Genomic DNA, 24,303 nt, shown 5'->3' with positions numbered 1-24,303 from the left:
CGAGCAGCTGCTCAGAATGTGTTCCAGAGAGCCTCTCCTAGAGCACAATGCACAAGCTGGAGAGTCACCCATGCCCCAGAGTTGGAAATTGGATGGGCTGGGCAGGACATCATAAGCTACTCGAACCATGAAGCTGATGCGCTGGGGTTCTGCCAGCCAGATCTCGGGCCAAGAAACCTTCCTCTCCAGCACGCCCTCCCACCTTGTACATGCTCCTTGCAGCTGCATGCCCACCATCCTACTGGCCCGTTCCTCCTCGATCCCTGAGCGCACCTCCTTCAGGACTAGCTGGCGTTTGTTCTTGCCGTGTACCTTCTCATAGAGTGGCTGAGGAAATGTTCCTAGCCCTGCACGTCCCCTAGTCACCATTCCCACCAAAGCCCTGTGCCTCGGCCGAGACTCTGCTGCCTCCAAACACTCCTAAGCCCTCCACTTCCTGCCCATTCATACCACGATGCCTGCTGCTGCCACTCTCGAGTCCTTGGAGTCCAGATAGAGCAAAGCCTCTCTTGTGCGAGAGACCCTGAACTCCTCGTTGAAGGCTGCTGAACGGCAGCTGGAGTTTATTCGTCCTCCCATACAGTGCGGCACTGCAAAGGCTGTGTGGAAAGCCCATCCATCTATGGAGGTAGCCGCTTATCGTCCTCTCCAGAGTCTCTACTGTTGACAGGGACACCTCATACACCAGCAGAGGCCAGAGTACCCTGGGTAAGACGCCATGCTGGTAAATCCATGCCTTAAACCTACCGGGTAAGCCAGACTTGTCTACTGCTGATAGCCACGACTCAAGGTCCTTGGTGGTGGCTTGGATTGCTCCTGTATCCCTGAGACTACAGTTGAAAACCTTGCCCAGGCTCTTGACTGGTTTCTCGGTGACAGATGGGATTACTGTGCCATCCAAGAAAAAGCAAAACGTGTCTGCCACCTTACCCTTCTTCAGCACCATGGCCCTGGATTTAGCTGGTTTAAAGCTAATTTTTGCCCAAGAGATTAGCTCTTCCAGGCCCTGGAGTAACTGTCTCCCACTGGGCACAGATGTTGTGGTGACAGTGAGGTCATCCATGAAGGCTCTGATGGGGGGCTGCCGAATGACAGACTTGGACAGAAGACCTCTGCACTCTTTCTCAGCGTCCTTGACAACCATGTTCATGGCCAGGGCAAAAGACTAACTGAGATGGTGCACCCAGTTATGATGCCCTTTTCAAGCCGGTGCCAGTCTGATGTTACACTTCGAGAAGTGACTCTGCACCTGAAATTCCCGTAGTAGTTCAGGATGAGGTCCTTGATCTTCTTGGGTACATGATGTCGAACCAGGGTAGTCTCCACGAGCTTGTGGAGTATGGAGCCCAGGTCAAGCCAAAGCACCACAAGGTCTCCCATACCCTCCCGTGCCTCCCTAATCAGCTGGGTGACAACTCCGGTGTGTTCGAAGCATCCCAACACTCCTGGAATCCCACCTTTCTGGACCGAAGTGTCAATGTAACTATTTTTAAGGAGGAAGTCTGTCAACCTTCTGGAAAGGATGCTGAAGAAAATCTTCCTCTCCACACTAAGGAGCGAGATTGATCTGAACTGCTCTAGCTTGGTGGAATTCTCCTCCTTGGGTATCCAGACACCCTCCGCCTGCCTCCACTGATCTGCAGCAGCTCTTCTGCGCCAGATCACATGCAGGATCTTCCAGAGGATTCCAAGAAGCTCCGGGCAGCGTTTGTACACCTTGTAGAGTACTCCACTGGGTCCTGGAGCTGATTTTGCTCTGGCTGCAGTCACTACCTCTTGGATATCCTTCCAGGTGGGGTCAGAGGTGATGAAATCAACAGTGGGAGATGGCATGTCCAACAAGGCACTTTGAGGCCCTAACTCGTGCTAACTTTCAGGGTCGCTCAGGTTGCTTTCCAGGAACTGGTCTACCTATTCCTTGGAGCAAACTAGCCGCCCACTGCGGTTCTGCCCCAACAGCTGTTTGGTGAATCCTAATGGATCAGCTATGAATACAGTTCACTTCCTGGCTCTCTCTCTCCTCCATCTCCTGTGCCATTCAGCTCTTCGCAGGGTCACGAGTTTCATCCTGATGATGTTCTGGAGCTCAGCTAGTGGTGATTTCTCCTCCTCTATCGCTATCTTGTACTGCCTAGCCAGGGCCCGCAGCTCTTTCCGCAGATGGTTGATCTTTTCAGCCCTTCGGTTTTTAATGTAGTCAGGTCTGCTGGACTTGCACTCCTCCACACCAAACCTCTCTGTTCCAAAGGTATCAATGATGGTTGCCATGGTCTGGAGCCGCATGTCAGCATCCCCTTTTGCTGTTGCTTCAATGATTCTGGCTGCGTCTACATCGAATTGGTGCCACAATTTTGACTGACTCACTGCCGGCCACTTGATGCGTGGCTGTTGAACTACTTTGCTGGGGGATGGAGAGCTTGTCACTTGGAGGTTCTGGGCTCTGTGGGGTGTCTCCTGGCCGGGCTCCTCCGTCGTCTCACCGGGACTAGGTCCTGTGTGCTGTGCCGCACTCTCCTGCACCAAGCATTTCATTCAGCACTGATGAATCGTCAGGCCACGCTCGTTTTTGCAGATATTGCCGCAAATGCATCTTTTGGCTGTCATCGGCGTTAAGCCATTTGCTAGAGTCGTTAACGTTGTGTCTGTCCTGTTGGGGAACTCATCCTCCCCCCCTCTCGGGTTCCCCTGGGGGTATTTCTCAGTAGGTCGTTCTGTAGCATAGTTGGGTTTCTCCCTCACAGAAGATGCGAGTTGGGATGCTACCCTGTCCCGCCCCAGTTGCCGTCTTTCCAAGCTGTCAACTGTCTCTCCAGTTGTCACCAGACTACTCCTGGTTGTCCCCCAGCCTGTTCCTGGGTGTCACTGGCTGTGCCAGTTTAAGGTAACTAAAAGATACATCCTGAGATGCACTGGGACAGCCAGGGATGATCAGACCCTGGGCTTGTGTCCCAGTAGCATTTCCCCACAGATCGCTCCTCCTGATCCAAAGCCATCTAGAGGCTCCCACTGGGCACAGATGGCTTTTATATATATATAGTAATGGTTTTAGGAGCCGCGCTGCGTTGAACACAGCACCTGCTGCAGCAGGACGCCTCAGCTCAGCAGCTTGAACAGTGCATATCCGTGTAACTTTCAGCACTAATATTTGGGAATGTGTGTGTCCGAGTAAGTTGAATACTTTCCTGACATAATTTAATGTAAATTAATTTTACTGGCTCTATATCCAGGTCAAAATGGCATTTTAACACGTATTTTGTGAGCATTTCTCTGAGTGTGTTCAGTCATGAATCTCCATTGAAAATGAATTAACATCCGGGAACTTCATCAATATTTTGCACAGTTAGGAGAGGTCATGTCGTTGTCCATGAAGGGACGTTTTCGTTTAGTGTGCAGCATTGGGAGTGCGTTCTCTAGTTCTCATATGTAATCACTATTGGTGGAGGTGACTCATTTCCCATAATGCCTTTTGGTGCATGTGTCAGTTAATGCTCAATCCTTCAGATTTAGCACATTACTTACAATAATCTGAATGTGACAGACTTGCACAGTTCCCAGAAGTTGGAGCTGCTACAATGCACTGCACATTTTTTTTAATAATTTATTTATACATTGTTTTAAAATCTTTTTCATATATGACAATACTTCTTTTCCTAAAGACTTCTAGCATCAAAATGATTCATCCACTTGAATAATGTTGTATTTTCACAAAAGATTTGAGCAATTTTTGAAAAAAAAGCTTCTGTTTTTCACATTTAAAGCTAATTTTTTTTTTCGCTATACAGTTTATCGCGGGAGTTACTTTCTAAAAATAACCCGCGATAAGTGAAATCCACAAAGTAGTCAGCGCTATTTTTTTTGCAATTATTATAGATGTTTTAAGGCTGTAAAACCCCTCACTACACACTTTATACACTTTTCTCAAACAGGCATTAACATTTTCTCACTTTTCTCTCCTGTGTAAACGCTCTCTTTTTTCTTCTGGGCGAGAAGATTATAAACAGACACATGCAGAACCAGGGGCGTAGCACCAAATTCTGGGCCCTAGGTACTAGCCATATTGAAGACACCCCCCCCACACACACACACACACTGTTATGTTCTTTTTTATTAACGCAAACACCAAATTTCTAATGCGTGGTCAAACCAGGTCTAAATCATGTATACCTTAGATCACACCTGGGAGCCAGAACCCTTTTTAAAGCTGGGGGAGCAATATTGAGTTGGTGGGTCTGGGGGACCAAATTGCACCATTTTCTAGAAAAATGGTGAAATTTGGTGCATTCCCGTGCATTTTAACAGACGGAATGCACCAAATTGCACCATTTTTCTAGAAAATGGTGCAATTTGGTCCCCCAGACCCACCAACTCAATATAGCTAGCTTTCAAGCTCACCTCTCTTTCCAAAGAATTTGGTTAGCAGCTACTTTCCCTCATTTAGTTTTCTTTCCCTGTCCTTTTTTCTCTTCTTTTTTGAAATCCAGACTTTGATTTTTTAGGAAAGACATATTTTATTTCAGCCTAAACACTAGGGCTGCAACTAACGATGATTTTACTAATCAGTTTATCAGTCGATTATTTTTCCGATTAATCGTTTTTTTTGTTTTTTTTTTTACTTACATGTGAGTTTTGCCATTATTTCTTTAAGTGAGTTATTATTAAAAGGCTTTTATCACACAACATCAACGTTTGACCTTGTAACAAAGTTATATTATATTCTCGTCAAAAACATACCTGGAGTAGTGTTTTGTTTTATTTTGCACATACATACATCACCGACACACCACAGAGAGATTTCTATCAGGTTTCACCCGATTATGAGCATTTTTAGATGCCTACAGCAACTATCTCAACCACTGACAACATATTACAGCAAGAGACTACGAAACTATTTTAAAGTCCTGACTAAAGTGTAATATATGATCTTTAAAAACATATTTTCATGAAAAAAAGACAGAAATGTGCAGTTAACTGCATTTTATTTTTTCTTGTGTAAAAACACAGCTTAGATGTGGTTTGACTGAAAGAAATTGTCATTAAACTTAAATAAAACAGGGATGAAGTGGAGGTTTAAGAGTCACTAGGTGTTCACAGGAAACAATTATTTCTATATTTATTTATGTTCATTGTTAGTTGGTTTAATCTTTTCTGTTTTGTTTTATCAGATTCTTTTTGTCCGTTTCTCTAAAACTGTTTTGTGGCATTATTAGTTATTATTACTATTATTGTTTTTTCTATTATTATTATTATTATTATTCATATATAAATAAAAATAAATTAATAAAATATTACAATTTGTAATACATTTGACTCTTTTATGACAACAAATGCTGAGCCATGAATTATTATACAGAAAACAAATGTGCTGACAGCTGCAACAGCTTAATGCTAACTTTAAAATTGAAAATGCCATAGACATGCTAACGCATTAGCATCGGTCCCGTTTTTAAGTTATAAAATACATCTATCAACTGTATTAGAAGACCACAACATAACATAACATAAAAAGGTAAATATTACTCACAGACATATGCTCTTTGGGGTTTCAGTGGGCAAAAATTAAGATTAAGCGAAATAAAACACTGAATCAACAAATCACTGCTTCGATCTGCGAATCACTGCTTCGACTGGTTCAAGGTTCAAAGCAAAGCCATGCTACAGAAACGGTTGATTTATATGGAAGAAACAAAACATTCGCGGTAAAACAAAGTTATTTAACAACTAATTGATCACTAAATTAGTTGACAACTATTTTAATATCGATTAAATCGATTAGTTGTTTCAGCTCTACTAAACACCTCCTCTTTCTGGGAGATCCCATTTGGGATGTGTGTGTGTGTGTGTATGTGGGGCGGGGGGGGGGGGGGGGGGTATCGCCTGTGCGCCTGGACTAAACCATTGTACAACTGTGCAGGGGTGGAAGGGGCCTCAGAGAACTTTTAATATTATTGTTAGAGCAGAATTATGTTTTGCAACATTTATACATTCATTCTAATTATATTCTCATACAACATGAATTATATGGACATTAATAACATGCAACACAAAAATGTATTTAATGCCAGTTTTTTGTGGCCCCCCCCATGCTCTGGGCCCTGGGTACATAGTATCCTTTACTCCCCCAGTCCGACGCCCCTGCACAGAACTCTCCCTTCGCTCAATGCCTCCGGAGGTACGGATGCGGGACCCGCAAAGAATCCAAGTCCTCTCTCGGTGGCCACGGAGCTCTGCGGCTGCACTCAACATCCGCATCAAAACAACGAGCGTAGTCTCTGGACCTGTTGCCAGATTTGACGCAGCTCCGCACAGCAGACAGGAGGGCGGTGTGACTGGCCCGCTGCTGCGTTTACCGAGCCCGCAGACTCAGTAAGCGCATTGGAGGCAGTGAGCGCAATCGCGGTGATGCAGACCGGTGCCACGACACAATGCGCTGTTAAAAAAAAAATGCATGCAAAATTGCATAAAAAAAAATCTGCAAAACTGCGAGGCCGCGAAAGGCGTTATAGCGAGGGACCACTGTACAGTGTACTTGAGAAATATCAGTGACACATTTTGAAAGCTGAGATTCTTTTTTATCATTTTGATATGCAACTCATGGGCATTATACTTTGAACATTTGCTAAATGCAGAGTAAAAAAACAACAATGTATTAAAAATGAAATTACATTTTTTTATTTTAATTTTGGACACATTATACAGGGACCTATAATTTTCTTCATATATTGCACTACCTTTGTGAGCCATAGCCTTTGGTGAAGCCATTTCTAGCACCAAAACAGTTCATTGACATGAATAAAACTGTATTTTCAAGAAAGATTTGAAGAATTTTATAAAAACATTTAACTTTTTTCAGATTTAGCGCCAAGTAATTTCTACAGACAATGCTCTAAACAAATATGTGACACATATTCTGAAAGCTGATACTGTGCAACACATGGGCATTATACTGTACAAAATGGTCAGGTCACTGTTCTGGCCCATGCTCCGCCTCTTTAAACATTTATGAGTTGGCCAGGAGTTAAGTGGAATAAGCACTGCAACAGGGCGACATCCAGAACCACTCCATTTGGGCTTCAAAACTGCTCTTCAGAAAACCTGTAGGTGATGTCAGGGACGGTTTGTCTAGCAAATCTAGAGTTCATGTCTAGTCCATGAAAAACTTGGTCTAAAGTTGAGGGCAGTTTTTCTGAGCCACGGGGAGATGGAGCCTAACCGGGCAAGAGGCAGGGTACACCCTGGATAGGCTGCCAGTCTATTGTAGGGCCGACACATATAGACAAACACATTCACACACACCGACATTCAATTTCAAGTCACCAAATCATCCAACCCGCATGTGTTTGGTAGAGGGAGGAAGCCAGAGCACACAAACATGGAGTGAACAGCAAACTCCACACAGAAAGACCCGGTCAGAAATGAACCCAGAACCTTCTCACTGTGAGGTAACAGTGCTAACCACAAAGCCACAATGCTGCCCCTCTGCTCTTTGTGCAGTGCAGTATTCAGATATGTGCCAGTGAAGAAGCACTTAGTTTATGCACTGCTCTACCTAAAACAACACCCATGACAAATTATCTGACTCAATCCAACTTTGCGCCCTGCAGATTACGCACCATGTAAATAGTACGTTTGAGCTACTGTAGATATACTCCAAACCCATTTGTGCTGTGTACTTCAGATTGTGCAGAAAGGATCATCAACACAATCCACACAATACAATTTTTCTTCCAACAGGAAAAATGGTCTTCATACTGGGAAAATTATTACATAGCTTTTCCACATTAGGAGGCCACATCATCAGTCCCTTTGTTGCAAGAAATCTCTACATAGACCCTTTCCACTTTTCTATAACATTATTATGTAGCAATTTTAGTTCATTACATAATACTTTTTATCCTCCTCCCCCCACACATTTTCACAGCTTTATTAGATTTCCACCTTCACAAATTTAAGACTTTCAGGGCTCAGCTTCCTGGTAAAAGTGGAGGGGGGTGGAGGGCAACTAGTAATAAGCAAAAAGTAACACGGTAGTTTAGTGGTTAGTAGTGTTGTCACACAGCGTCAAGGTCCTGGCATCACCTCCCAGCTGGTGTTTTCTGTGTGCCGTTTGCATGTTCTCCCCGTGTTGGCCTGGGTGGGTACACCCTAGTCACCTGTTGTTAATCAGAATAAATGTGTCAAAAAAAAATGCAATGATTAAGGAAAGAGAAAAAAAAACTGTATTGTAAATTTCAGTTACATACCATTTCTGGCAACCTGTTCTCATTCCTAACATGGAAATAATAATAATAAAAAACATAAACATTAACCACATTTTCTGGAGTGCACTTTTATTGCAGAAGTGGCTCATTGCCCAACGGATTAAATCTGATGTGGACTCACTTAAAAAAAAAAAAACTCAGTTACTGCGCATTACAAGAATGTTATAATGTTACAGATAAGGACCAGAGGAAAATACATAGCAGTAAGTTTGATTCCTGGTCACACTACTTGTCTGTGTATTTGGACAAGAGACCTCATTTACGTTGTCTCAGTTCACCCAGCTGTAAATGAGCACCAGCCTTAGCTGGAGAAGTAACCTATGGAGGACTGGTGCCCCAGTAAACTCGGATCCTAGATTCTCATCACAGAATATGTGGATAAGCGCCCACAGCAATGGGTCTCAGGGCCTATGTAAGACTGGTTTTCTTCTGCACTGTTACTAAACTGTATTTTTATGAAATTCACTAAGTAATTGAGAAACAAGACTAGCATCTAGTCTGCTCCTCCATGTTGAAAGGAGTCAGTTGAAGTGGCTCGGGCATTTTTTCCGGATGCCCCCTGGATGCCTCGCTGGAGAGGTGTTCCGGGGGCACGTCCCATTGGGAGAATGGATGGATGGACTAGCATCTATTCTCTCTCTCACATGACTAGCATACTGATGTAACATTAAATTATATTTCCTCATCTTTTATTTCATAATCTTAGCAGCGGAACAGGTCTCAGCCTCACAACATCTAAATTCTGGGTCTGTTAGTGAAGCACAGGCCTAGCTGCTGGTGATCACCTTAGTAATCTCTGTTTCCTTGTTGATTTACTGCTGGTGAATTAATGCCTTAGGTGCAGTTATTTCCGTCCGACTGAGTCTGCTTTTTTCTCTCTGTTTGAGGCACTGATGAGACCTTTAATGGATGCTGGCCCTGCACCCCAGAGCATCACACTGACCTCAGGAAGCCCTACCTATTCATGACCTGAAGGTACAGAGACTGAAGATTGAAGATGGACTGTGTTTTAATTTTAATTAAGGACTGATTTTCTTGCTCTGTTGTTTCATTCCGTTGCTGTTTCTTGTGTTTGTAAAGAAATTCTTGTAAAATCTGTAACCCCTCTGAGTCTGGTCTGCTTGAGGTTTCTTCCTCATTATCACCAGAGGACGTTTTCCTTACCACTGTCACCTGTGTCCTTGCTGTGTGTGTGTGTGTGTGTGTGTGTGTGTGTGTGTGTTGGGGGGGTGTTGGTAAGGTTAGACCTTACTCTTGTGAAGCACCTTGAGGCAGCACTGCTGTGATTTGGCACTATGTAAATGAAATAAATCAAACTGAATTGAACAGGAAATAGAAAGAGGTGGAGATGAATGATTTAATTTACATTAGCAGTCAAAAGAAGAAGAAAAAAGTCAAGAAGACATGAATTTAGTATTTGTCAACTTTAAACTTCTGCAAATTATTCCACTTTCGTGGACAATATATGTTTAACATGTGACTTTTGCAGGTTTTCTCAAATAATCACATGTTAGAAGAAACATCAGGAAATATATCTACTGATGCATGTTTTTTCATTGTTTCCCAAATACTTAAAGTGTCAGTAAATTCAAACCCTTTGAACTAGAAGCATGCTGGAGACAATCGTGTGAAGTTAACTAGTGGAAAGAAGAAAACTGCCAGTACATGCAGGGTAATTAGGCAGAAAATAGGTTCAGCCATTTGGAAAATAATAGTGTCTGCTTGGAGGCAAAACTGTGTCCATTAACAGAGTTCTGGTTTGAGTGTCACCCTGGAGATAATGAGAAGAGATGCAGGGCTGATAGTTAAGTGCATCTGAAGTTGTTTGCAACAAGAGTTTCTTACCGTCCAGTGATGAGGAGGAAGAGGGTCAAGATGACCAACAAGGAGAAGCCTCCAACAGACGCAGTGACAACCACCAGAACCTGACCCTGATCAGCCATATCAGGATCTGAGGACAGGCAACAGCACAGATTGTAATGATGAGAATCAGCAAATCACTCTGAGAGGTTAAAACACGTAACCTGATTTTGTGATGCAGGAAGCATTCAAAGACATTCACACAGTGTTTTTGCTCATTTTAAATTGATTTAAGAACAAAACAATGTACACATTAATAACTTTTGCAACTGTTTGAATTATTGGGGATAAGCTCAAATTTGATTGAGATTAACCAGACTGTGATAAACACCTTAGAGTTCCACCAATTCAGGATTGGGAAGGTCATCATGTTCGCAGTGAAGGTTTGCTGAAAAATCCTCCCATTTCCAAGTGTTGGTGTGTGTGTAAGTGTGAATGGGTTTGTCTGTCTATATGTGGCCCTGTGATAGACTGGCATCCTGTCCAGGGTGTATCCTGCCTCTTGCCCTATGACTGCTGGGATAGGCTCCAACCCCCTGTGACCCTTAACTGCAGCAAGCGGACACAGAAAAAGATTGAATTACAATGTCATTAGCACCCCCCCGTGTCATTATTGTTGGAGGTGCATCTTCATGATGCCTCTGCGCATACACAGTGTGGTTCATGCAACATGTGGTGCCCAGCGCAATGAACACATGCAAGGTTCTGTGGATGGACTGGAGGATGATCATATACAGTAGAAGTTCATCTTTCACCCCATGAAATTGTGACAGTAGGCTGAATTGTTTTTACATATTCATATATGGAGTAGATAAGAGCCAGTGCATCCTGATCAGTGATTTCAGTAGTGGACACACATTTAATAAAGCTGTACAAAGCATGAAACTTTGAGGACTTTCAAAGTTTAAATATTTTACTTCTAAAGATCACTCATCAGGGTCTTTAAAAATTATTGAAATTTTAACATCACTCAACAATCTCCAGCTTTTTCCAAGTTGAAACTGTATCTGTGATTTACACCAAACCAAACCCATTTCAGTAGAGTCCCTTTATACAGAGAGTAGTGACAACTGAGAACATGGTACCATTTTGAGGCCAGTTGTGCTGAACTACTGAATGAACCTTTTTATGTTTTCAACATTTTTTTTAATCCGTTAACCACATACAGCAACACATCCAGGTACAGGTCCCATCAAAATAAATATAAAAATAGAAAATAGTTAAGCTATCAAATTTACATGAATTTACAATTTATGATGATTTATTTAATTAATTGAAAGCCTGATTTATGCTTCTGCAACTCTGTAACTCTGTGTCATGCAATGATGTGTGTGACAGTTGTAAAGTTCTCTGTTGCTGGATTATGCTTTATTATGGATTAATTTGACACTCAACAAGCTTTTCGTTCTACAATCATCATCTCCAGTTCAAAGGTAAGCTGTACAATTTCGTATTTTTCCAACGCCGTGTTGTAAATTTGCAGACTTTTCTGCCAAATGTATGTGATCCCAAAATATAATCAGCGTGCGCACTGCAAAAACTATTAAAATATGAGAGGAAAGAGTGAAAGCAGAAAAGTGTCACATCACAGCCTTTTGTGGTGTCTGATTTAACAGGTGCACGTCCAGACTGCAGGTCCGAGTCTGAGCACAGATTGAAAAATAAATTAACAGCCGGTCTTGTAATCACGGAAATGACTCCAGTCCCACATGCTCGGGGTTTTTAATGGAAATGCATTGCGGTTATACAGGGCATTTTTTCTGATGTGAGCGAAAAATCTGTAATATATACAGTGTTTATTCAATGGAAAACAATACAAAAACATTGGGACTTTTTTTGTCCAGTGACTGCGAATATGAATTAATGAATTTATTTGACACACAAATCAACAATAACAAAAACTCATAAGAAAACAACTCAACAACGCACCCGTGTGACTGAAAGGGTGAGGGCAGAAGCAAAGCTTATCAATATCCACCCTTTATACTATAAAAATAAGAAATGTATACACTAGGCATGTGAATCTCATCACTGACAAAGATTCAAGATGCACCTAGATACATTACCAGCGATATGATACATTTAGCGATACCAGCGATATGATACATTTAGCGATACTGACAATACGATGCAATACAATACGATTCACCCCTGTTTCCGATTCGATGCTTTTTGATATGTATTTGATGGCGATTCAATTCCTCACAATGCGATATGATGCGATTTGGTGCAATATGATTAATGATGGGTATCGATAAGATTTTATCGATATCGATGCCATTACCGATTTCGCTTATCGATACGATTTTTTACCGATTCCCTTATGAATGAATGAATTCATTAATTTATTTATTTAGCACACACAATCCAAAACAACAACAAAAAACTTACAGTGAAAAAAGAAAATGAATTACAATGCATCCGTGTGCCTGAAAGGGTATAGCCAGAAACAAAGCTTTTTAACGCTTACCCCCTTAACCAAAAATAAAATTATCTAGTCCAAAAGGAGTGGGGGGAAGTAAAAAAACCCATCTATTCCCACTCCCATTTTCAACCACTTCAAACTCTTCAGCTTAAAGGACACAATCCGAATGCTACCAAACAAATTTACATTTGCATATTTACATTTACAAATTTACATTTACAATTGGCAACACACCAAACTCATCCTTCTTCAGCAGATACATATCTTGAAAACATCATGTCTTTATATTGATTTTTAAACTGATTGATATTTGGACATTGTTTGAGTTCCTCCGTCAGGTTATTCCATATTCTAGGGCCACACATGGAGACACAAAAACCTTTCCTGGTCGTCCGAGCACCAGCAATTTTAAAAAGATACAAGCCCCATAAATTATATTTTACCTCTCTCAGTAAAAAATTCTTGAATTCTAAAGGGCACTTGTTTATTTTTCACTTTGTACATTAATTGAACAGTCTTGAACAAAATCATATCGTGAAGTAATCTGTTTAATCCCCATAAAATCGTCCCTGAAAGCCATATTAATTTTTCGAACAGTGTCCACCTGGAGGTCTCTCACAGTTTCTGGAAAAAAACTGACTATTCCATTTTTATTTGTAAAAACAGGCATTTTTACAGAGCCCAGGAAGTGTCATCGCAAAATGTTTTGCATGTGGAGAGAATGTTTGATGATGTGATGTCGTGCACTCAATATTAGTAAGTAAGTAAATTTATATATATAGTGCCTTTCACAGACATAAGTCACAAAGCACTTCACAGGTTAAAATGCAATAATAAAAACATAGATAAAACAAAGGACAAGGTTAACAATTGGTCAATTCTGAAAAGCCTTATCTTGACACATAAATGTTGGCTTTACACTGTGCGTGTTTTGGCCATTTTTCAGATGATTTTTCATTCGTGCGAGAATTTTTTGGACCGAGTTTCAGGTTAATCGCGCGTCCTGCATCGTGTAGTGGAGTAACAAGCTTTAACATCTCACGACCACCTCCTGCTGCTGAAGAGCTACAAAGCATCCAACCGCAGAACTGTCTTGTAATGTTTTCTTGTTGTTGTTGTTTTGTTTTTAAACTTAATTTGTAAAAAAAAAAAAAAAAAAAAAAGCCATTTGCAAAGCCAAAAAGTGGATTTGACCACCATCTGATATAACCGGGTCAAAATAAATAGAACACTGCCATCTACAGGTGCCCAGACGCTTAGTATTTGGGGTGAATACTGCCATGAACACTACTGGCCAGTAGATAGCAGTAGCGGCCTTGAAAAGTTGCCAAACAAAATTCCAGATAATCCGTCTCCTACATTTAAGATGCGTGGAATTTAAACGCAAATACAATAACGTCTATAAACCAGAGAATATATTCACGAGAGTTTTAGGCACTAGAGTTCAATGCTGTTGTCCGTGGAGCCTGAACAGAGTGTCTGAAATGCATTTGTTCTGTCGTGAACGTCTGAGATTACCCTATGCAACCCATAATGCATTGCTGCTGGGCACAGCATGTGCTCACAAAACCTTAAAAATTAGCACATTACTTTAAAACGAAAACATATATCTGATATGTTCACTTTATAAAACTTCAGACATGACAGTAATTTTAAATAACTTGTCCAAAATGAGTAGGTTAAAATTTGAACCATAAGTTAAAAATGTATGCCTCTGGATGACTTGGGTGATATTGCGGTTATATCGGTATGGTGTTAATGTTATGGTGTCCTTTGCCTACAGAGGATAGAGTAGTTTTTTCTGAAAACAGTTCTCTTCTGTTTGCAGAGGGTAGAACAACATATCTAATAGGAAACTTTTAACAGGTAGGTCTCAACTGTTTTTAAGTTTTAAAAATGTTTTTCACTGTTCAGCTTGGTTTATTACGTTTTCGGTCTAAAAGTTATCGGTCGGCAATTCATCGGAAGATAATTAGTCCGATGATGGTTTTTAAAGTTATCTAAAAAGATAATCCGATAATGAAAACGTTATCTTCAATAATTATCTGTTATCGGATTATCGGAAGTGTGCCCACCACTGTGTGTGTATATATATATATATATATATATATATATATATATATTCTATTTCTATCTCATTTTCTTATTTTATTGTATTGTTACAAGTATTATTATTATTGCTTATCCTTGCACACACTGTTTGATGCACATTTTCCTCTACTCGCACCCATCTTGTGTGTTTTTAAGAGCTGACGTAACATGAATTTCTCCACTGTGAAATTGGTAAAGTCTTATCTTAGGACATCTCATTTTAGAAAAAAAAAACAGTTTTGGTCAGTTGTAGTTTATTGTTTGTATTATAACGTTTGGAAAAAGGTGTCATTTGATTTAAAATGACGATTCGCACTGAAGTTATTAATTCAGACCAAAATCTGTGTGGCTTTTTGGAGCTGTGCTCTTAATCCCACAAAGTCCCCAGAGACATTATTATTATTGTTTCCATTACCTGATGGACTACTTCAGTTTATGCACTGGCTGGTGCTCATGCCAGAGAACCATCGCGTAAAATTTCGGTGTGGAACGGAGGATGATTTTCATTTCTTGCCCACAAGACAAGAGTCCCAGTTCGTGGCTTTAATCCACACAAAGGTGACTCACAATTGACATCTTTAAATGGCTTTGACAGGGGTTAAGAAGCGGACTTGCCACTTCTGAAAACCAGTGAAGCAGAGAACCAGCGAACAGCGGGTTGAAGCACTGCTTTGTTGGTTCAAGCATCAAGCAGACCCGCTGCAGTCCGCAAACAACATAGAGAAATGATCATTTCCCGATCAACACCCCCAAAAACAATGGCCGCTCCGGTGTCCCAAACTGAAGGATCGCTAAGGGAATCGTTAAGCAAAAAGGCTCGTTATGTCATCATTTTTGTTGTGGTAGAAATGTGCTTTCTGGCTTCCTTCCGTGGTGCATTCAATGTGCCTTGGAAAAAAATCAATGCAAGCAGGCAGCGAGCGACCCAACATGATTTCACCCATCAACTGAATCGATGCACACTGAATGAATCGATGCACTCACATCGCACACGTTTGTATCTAGATACCGAATCATATCAATTAATCTCCACATGCCTACTATACACGCATATATACATGCATGCACACATAATTTCATAAATACATATATATACACACACAGACACATATATGGCACCAAGAGTCATGGCACCATGAGTCACGCTACTCTCTGAATAAAGGGACTCTACATTTCAGTTTTAATACAATTCAAGCTTTCAACTAATTGACTGGAAAAACTATGAAACACAGTACATCTGAAGGTACGAACATTTTGTTCACATTCTGTCATGCCCACTCCTGCACAGCATACCCTGAGGTCCAGTGGCAAACTGAAAGCTGGGACTGTAAGCCGTGTAGCCCGCAGTAGTACGTGCACGCACATGGAACATATAAACAGTGGAAGGTCTGAGGCCTGTGACCACCACACTGGGTTTTTTTGTCCGCATTGATGAGTAGCTCAGATGCTGCTGTTCCTGAAACATAGAAACACAGTTGAACTTTCTGTTAAAAAGAACATTATAGAACCGGAGAAACGATACACATGGTGTTTCTATGAACTCATTAGGCTCTATCTTGACTGTATATGATGCATGATCTATGGCACATAGTGCAGTTGTATTTGGAATGTGTCCATCTCATTACTATAGGGGAGCTCAGTCTTGTTTGGGGGCGGGCGCTAAAGGGGTAAAATATGACGCATATCAATCAATCAATCAATTTTATTTATATAGCGCCAAATCACAACAAACAGTTGCCCCAAGGCGCTTTATATTGTAAGGCAAGGCCATACAATAATTACGTAAAAACCTGACCTAACCTAAAAAACGTGTATTTGCTACACCTGAGTTTGGCCAGCTCTTAGAAAATCACTTTCAAACATCCAACTATACAAATGTACTTTGTTACATTACTAATCACAGGATTTGTTTGAAAAACTAACAAAAAACCTTACTGTTCCACCAGGCTACACAATCCCTGCAACACACCAAAACAGCACATTCACATGCGTCCTTAATGTCACAATTTCCTACTTGACCGAAGCACGTTCTACTTACAACCTTGTACGATCACACATCCCAAAAACCTGTCAAAGCATTAAAAAACATAGCTTTAAGTGTCAAGACCTCACTGCAATGGAGAACATGCACGAGCTACGTGCTGTTCCACGTCCGACCTCCAGGCTCCACCAAAGTAACTCCACCAGTCTGCTTCCTTAATGTCACAAATCCTGTTACACAGAGAAGAACTTCCAAAGAACTTCATATGCATATGACGCATATGACGTCATTTCTCTACTTCTGGGGTACAAACCACAGCATTTTCATTGGGTTTTGGGAAACTCACACGCAAACAAAAGTGAAAATGCAAAGAAAACGTGACGACACGGTGGGAAAGTGGACATGTGTTGCGGTTTGTTTATGATCCGGAGCACAAACGTGTCGAGGTGGTTTTTCAGGTGAGAGAACGGAGCTACTCTGGTTAGCTGTGTAGGCTAACACTTACCCGCATAATGTCTCCCACCTCTTTGCCTTTTCTTCTCCACCAGGAACCAAAAAAAAAAAAAAAAAAAAACTGCAACTGCTGTGGTGAAGTTTTCATGTGAAGTTTTACTGTGTATATAGTAAATGGAGGTCCAGCGATATCACGGAGGGTTCAAATGAGACTACGGTCTCCTAGTAAGTGGGTGTATAATCTGAGCACAAAAAGGGGACATGGCCCAAAGGTACTGGATTCATCTTCTTCATTCATCTTGGGTGTGTTCTGTCATAATGGAAAGAAGAAGAAGAAACTACTGGACTGCGTCAGAAGGACACTTCCAGTGCCACATGCACTGCTCAGTGTGCTGCTTGTGGCCCAATCCCAATACTCTCACTTCACACTTCACATTTTGCAAATTCACATGACTGGGCAAAATGAAGGAAAAGGGCAAAGTGGTTGGACGAAGGAAAAATACTGGGACAGGAAGTTCAGACGGCATCAGATAACATCCTTTACCTGAATAATGGTACAACAGAGACCATTGTGTTTGGGCTTTCTAACATGTGAAATGCTGTACCATCAACCTTTGTTGTTCTGGTTAATTATTTAAAACCAGCTGTCAAGAATTTGGTAGTGATATTTGACAGCTGTTTAAGGTTCAATCCACAGATAAACGCTGTTGTAAAAGCAAGTTTTTTTTTTCCATTTACGTGGCTAAAGTAAAGTCCTTTCTCAGTAGACGTGATCTTGAGATGGCCATTCATGCTTTCATCAGCTCCAGACTTGATTACTGTAATGCACTTTCTGCTGGTGTTATCCAGTCTTCTCTTGCACGCCTCCAACTTGTGCAAAATGCTGCTGCTCATCTTTTAACAAACGCTTCCAGACGTGAGCATATTACGTCTGTCACTCCACTGGCTTCCAGTTCATTTTAGAATTAATTTTTAAGGTTTTCATGTTTGTGTTGTGTGGGCCGCTGAAGAGGAGGTACTGCTGGCCCACCACCACCAGAGGGCACCCTGCTTGGAGTGCGGGCTCCAAGCACGAGAGGGCGCCAGACCCAGAGGAAGTGACAGCTGTCACTCATCACACCAGCTGTCACTCATCTACACCAGTACTTAAGCCGGACTGCAACTCCACCTCCCCGCCGAGAAATCGACTACCGAGAGGTAATTTCTCTGCTGACTCATATCGTTGAGTAATTTCTGAACTTCTGTTGCAGCCGGTATCCTGTGGTGTTCGCCCTTATCTGGGGAATTGGCGTGTGGCGTGACGACGACGACTGCGCCACAGATAAGTGGTTAAACAAAGAGCTGCACGAGTGTGTGATTCGGAGGTGGAGGTCCTCCTCCTGACTGTGTACAGACTGTAGACCACTGAGTGTAAGGGCTTACACTCATTCATCTTGTCTCTGCTTTTTGCCAGCAGTACCAGGTTCGACAGCCGAAGACAGAGGTCACCTGGGGACTCGGGACTTGGCGGCTCCGGTGTTCTTCAGACTGTTGGTGGTGGAGGCCGTGTGGGACGCGGCCTCTCTCTCGTCGGGGTCTTCTATCTTCGAGCCTGCCCACACGTCACCTGGTGTTAATTGACTTTGCAATTTCTGTATATTTAGTTGTGTATTGTCACAACATTAAATTGTTACCTTTTGGCTTACTCATTGTCCGTTCATTTGTGCCCCCTGTTGTGGGTCCGTGCTATGACACCTTCCCAACAGTTTGTTTCTAAAGATATTAATGGCCTTGTACCTTCCTACTTGTCTGAAATTTTTATCTGTCTGCACTTACAGTACGACATTATTGGCATCTGGTCAGCTTTACTTAGATATTCCAAAGTCAAAATCTAAACTCTGGGCCGATCCTGCTTTTGTGGTAGCTGGCCCCAGTGTGTGGAACAAGTTACCTTCTCATTTACTCACTATTCCTGATTTACTCACTATTCCTATTTATTTAAACTGGCTTTAAATAGCTAGTGATGCTGTGACGTTTTATTTTTATGTGCTGTTTTAACTCTATTGCATTTTTTTTTGTGTGTGAATTCTTGATCTTGGATTTTACTGTGAAGCACTTTGGACACTGTCTGGCTGCTGTAAAGGGCTATTCAAATAAATGTTGGTTGATTGATTGGCTGAATTTGTTGTCCATCACGTTTATTTGTCCCTCTTGGCTATTTTTGCAGTGTAAATGTCCACATGTTGCATACAGATTTCTGCAAAAATCCATTGTTCACTTATGCATGTGTCCATCTGACATTTTTGTTGTTGTTGAAATGTCATAAATTAACATCCATTATGTTGCCCATCACACGTTTATCTGTCCATCTTGCTTATTTTTGGCATTTAATGTGATACACATTCAGAAAAAAAAGGTAACTTGTACTCTGGTGCAATGTATAATTGGGGTTGAAAGTTTACATACACTCATCATGTACATGAATGTCATGGTAATTTTGGGCTTTTTGTGATGTCTTTGAGCTGTTATTTTGACAGGGTGCAATGGCTGTACAACATACAGCATTAATTATTAAAAAAACAACTACTACAAAGAACTACGTGCTCAAGTTTGAATTTATTTTGGATCTTTAATCCACACAAGGTCAAAATTATGCATACAGGCTCAAATATATACAAACGCCTCCAATAATGTTTGATTAAATGTCGCTTAACAAGCCACACCTCGACCAGACACAAAAAGCTTCTGGAAAAATTCTGGCTGGATATTTGACATTGGCAGACTTGATAGAGTTTATTTAAACTGGATGGATTCTTGGCACAAACCCAGCCTTTAAGCATAGTGCACAAATTTTCAATAGAGTTGAGCTGGGAGCTTTGGGGAGGCTATTCCAGAAGCTTAATGTTACCCTGCTTTATCCAAGTCACAACCAGTTCTGATGTATGTTTGGGATCACTGTTCTGTTGGAACACCCAATTTTGGCCAGGTTTCCACCATCTAGCTGTTGATTTCAGGTGACATATGAAGAATTTGGAGTTAGTCCTCCTTCTTCATTATTCCACCCACGTTGTGCAATACACCAGTATTACTGACAGCAGAACAGTCCCAGAGCACGATGCTATCACCACCATGCTTGACAGTTGGTACCGAATTCTTGGGTTTGAAAGCCTCACCTTTACACTTCCAAACATACCTCTTGTAGTTGTGGCCAAACAACTCAATCTTTGGCTCATCTGACCATAAAACATTTCTCCAGAAGGTAGCTGGTTTGTTCATGTGGACAGCTAGCTTGAAGGTGTTGATTTTAGAGCAGAGGCTTCTTTCTTGGTCGGTGCCCTCTCTGTCCATGGCGATGTAAACCTCACTTCACTGTGGACAGTGATGCTGGTGTTCCAGCAGTTTGTATTTCATGGCAGGCCTGAACCTTGGTGGTTCCTGGGTTGTTCTTCAGCATCCTAATTAGTTTGCTCTCATGTCAAGGTGACAGTTTGGGTCTTCTTCCAGATCAAAGTGGTGACATATCCTACTAACTTGTACTTACAGTTGTTTGAACGGATGATTATGGAATCTGCAGTTGTTTAGAAATTACTTCCTATTGCTCTGAGTATTGTCAGTCCAGTGAGGGCTGTCAAACACATCCTTTTTGTGCTGGAAAAGAGAAACTACCAGTTGTAGTCAATCATGATCACAAAGGAGGCGTTAATAGGCCTTGGCCTTTTCACATCAAAAGACATTGTAGAACCTTCAGCACCACTTATTAAACGATGAGGGGAGGTGATGGTCTAGTATTTAAGTGTTAGGCTTGAGACCGGAGGATCCTTGGTTGAAATCCCAGCCTGACTGGAAAATCACAGAGGGCCCTTGGGCAAGGTCCTTAATCCCCTAGTTGCTCCCAGTGTGTAGTGAGCACCTTGTATGGCAGCACCCTCACATTGGGGTGAATGTGAGGCATTATTGTAAAGCGCTTTGAGCATCTGATGCAGATGGAAAAGTGCTAAATAAATGCAGTCCATTTTCCATTTAAAATCAGTTATGTATATATTTGGCCCTGCATGTACAAGTTTGACCTTGTGTGGATTACAGAAGATCCAAAGTCACTTCAAACTTGTGTACTGAATTCTTGTTTGTTTAGGTCATTAATGATGTATGCTGTAAAATAACTCCACACTGGCAAAAGAACAATTCAGAAACATAATTAAAAGCCCAAAATTGCTATGACTTTCATGTCCACGAGGAGTGCATGTAAATCTGCCTCTGAGGGACATGTGTTAATATAATGGTATAAATGTAACAGAAGAGCAAACAAAGGTGTCATTTGCACTTCCATGTTTTTGTGTACATCATTCACAAATTTCATTCAGCAAATTTCTAGTTTTGTTGTTTGTGTAAAGTGTTTTTCATGTGAATCATTACTATTATAAAATAATTTCTGTCTGAGAAGAATAAACTGAAACATATTTTTGATAGCGTGAGTGCATTACCTTCTCATAGTACTTGATCTCGTAGTCCACGATGTCTGAGGGTGACTGTTCCACTTGTTCCCAAGAGAGGGCAATGCTATTCTGAGAAGCCCAGTCCTTTCTCACTGCGCCCACCAGAGAGGGACCTGAGGAGATTTGTAGTAAATTATTTAAAAGTGATGTGATGTTGCACACAGCAAACGTGTAGCATTTAACAGAAGTAAATAAAAAAAAATAGTTTTACAGACAATGAACTTTTCCTCAAACTTGTGTATTTGTATAGTAAGTCCCTTCGGTTTCTCCCTTGTTCTCACTCGGGGTCGGCACAGCAGATCCGAGGTGGATCTGCATGTTGATGTTGGCACAGGACTTATGCCAGATATCCTTCCTGATGCAACTCCACATCATATAGAGAGTGGGCAGGGGTGATCTTGTACAGGAACCTTCTACTTTAAGCGCACTTAACCACTTGGCCACCGCCCCTGCCAGAACTTGTGTATTTGTATAATTTAATATTTTCTGAGGGGTGAATTAAAGTGACCATGCACTTAATGCAATTCTACTCAATTACTGGATGCTTAGCAACTTGCCCTGCTGAATGAGTGTGAAAAAGAGAAAAAAACAGACTTATTTTTGACCTATTGCAGAACTAGTGTTCTCTCACATGATTTCAATACTAAACAAAAGGCTTCAGACCTCTAAACATATATACATCCAGAGGAAAATAGTTGATGCCATATAGGCCAATATGTCATTACAATTCTGCAGGATACAGCAGACAGTGTGATGTAAAAAAAAACTTTTGAAAAATGTGAAGATCCAGTGACAGGTTGGTCGAGCATCAGTATCACAGGAATGCCCAAAGGGAAAGACAGGCAGTGAGAGCAGAGAACTGCACTCTGTTAACCATCCGCAGAGCCTATTGCAACTGTTTATCACTGTTGCTGAATTTGGAAAAATATTTTCCATGAGGAGATGCAGAATGAACCAGTGATTCAAATATTCAATTATTCATAATGCCTTAGCTTGAACAGAACATGATTTTGCAAACTCATAGATCCAGCGCTTCTGTCTTACTGCCGTCAGGAAGTTCACTGTTTGAATACAAATGCAAGACTGATGTCTTAAACTGTCATCATGCTCAGACAAGCAGAAAAGCTGCAACACACAGAAGGCCACACACTGGACAGAGAAGGAGGTGAAAAGCCACTGAATCACGTTGAATCCACTCGGGTTTAGACTCAACTCTCGTACGGCGTCAGGAAGACCATATTCTGCAGCAGAATCCTGACCCAGACATGATGCATTACAGTCCAACATCTCAACAGCTTCAAATTATATTGACAGAGCAACTGAAAAGAAATAATGGACTCAAAATTAAAAAGACTGCAGTCCAAATAAATATGTAAGTGCAAGGAATCTATATTATAATAGCCACGTGGCCTCTGTGTGTGTGTGTGTGTGTGTGTGTGTGTGTGTGTGTGTGTGTGTGCACGTGCGTGTGTGTGTGTGTGTGTGTGTGTGTGTGTGTGAGTGGAGAGCTGACATTTTCGGTTTGGTCTACTTGTGTATTTTAGATCAAGGATGAATGCTGTGAAAACAGAAAGTTGATAGTACAAATATTTTTGGAGAAATTAGCAATTTTAGCTAACCAGTAAACAATAGCTGTTGTACTGCAATGCACCATGGGAGTTCGGGTTTTGGAGTTTTAAATATTGTTATTGTGGTTCATATTAGTTTAACAGTGTTGTTAGTGTTATTGATTTATTGTGTTTTTGTAGTTAAATTGCACTCTAAAAAAAGATCTGCTGGTTCAACAAGAAAAATTGAAGTAACAATTTGCATGTTTTTTTAAAAAAGATATTTCAACTTAGCCATTACTGAGTTAATGCCAAAAGACTTCTCTAGTGCTACTATTGCTACTACTGCTACTAGTACTAGTAACTTGCATAAATATTTCTGAGAAGAATCAAAGGAAAACAATAGGTAAGAATAATAATTTTTACACAGTTCAAATTTAGTTGGTTCAGCTTAATTAAGCTTGTAGAAGACAAAGCAAATCATGTTGCTTGTACTAAAGTAACTGAATTCGCGTACCAAGAGAAGACTTGTGGCATTAACTCAGTAATGGATTCGCTGAAATAACTTGAAAAAAATCTTTGCAAATTGTGACATCAATTTTTCTTGTTGAGCCAGCAGATCTTTTTAAAGTGTGATTTAGTCAGTTTAGTTAAGTCTCATGTTGCTGTCACCATGAGTGAAAACTGTAGTCTGTTTGATATTGTCTCTGTTTCTGCCTGTCTAAAATTAGAAGTACCTGCTTGCGACAGTCTGCGGAAAAGACTTCAATAACAGACAAACTAAGGAGAAGTGACATTTGCCGTTTGGTATGCTTATGTATTTTGAGTCAAGGATGAACGCTGCCAAAATGGAACATTGATAGGACTGATATTTTTGGAGACACTATGGATAATAGCTAACAACACTGAACTGTGGATGTTGCTAACTACATTATGGACTCACATGCCATTCCAGCAGGGGGCGGTAACTTATCTTTACATTAAAGCATGAGTGTGGTGAGTGATTTTATTTAGTAAGTTTAATGTAAGTACATAATATTATTGTAAATACATTAAAAATACATGGATGACATAAGAAAGTGAAAATACTTATTTCCATTGTGGTCCATCTAAAAAACAAATGACAAAATAGAGGTAAAAATTAAATAATTACAATAATAACAATAATAATAGTGTGTATATGATAGCAAGAACCTCAACAATTTATAAATACATA

The 24,303-nt window shown here is 40.9% G+C and overlaps 1 protein-coding gene across 1 annotated transcript in view; it reads right to left on the bottom strand.

The window, feature by feature from the left end:
* Positions 1-24,303, bottom strand: part of LOC117529603 (ephrin type-A receptor 6-like) — a 384,313-nt gene that overhangs the window by 59,307 nt on the left and 300,703 nt on the right. Inside the window, exons 9-11 of the mRNA XM_034192438.1 lie at positions 21,529-21,653; positions 15,928-16,090; positions 10,104-10,209 (exon numbers count right to left, since the gene is read on the bottom strand). Of these exons, the coding sequence (XP_034048329.1) occupies positions 10,104-10,209; positions 15,928-16,090; positions 21,529-21,653 (394 nt within the window). The remainder of the gene's footprint in view (positions 1-10,103; positions 10,210-15,927; positions 16,091-21,528; positions 21,654-24,303) is intronic.

Source organism: Thalassophryne amazonica, chromosome 2, assembly GCF_902500255.1.
Source record: "Thalassophryne amazonica chromosome 2, fThaAma1.1, whole genome shotgun sequence".
NCBI lineage: Eukaryota > Metazoa > Chordata > Actinopteri > Batrachoidiformes > Batrachoididae > Thalassophryne > Thalassophryne amazonica.
Note: the sequence above shows the minus strand (reverse complement) of the source record. Positions and strands in the feature narration are given on the sequence as shown.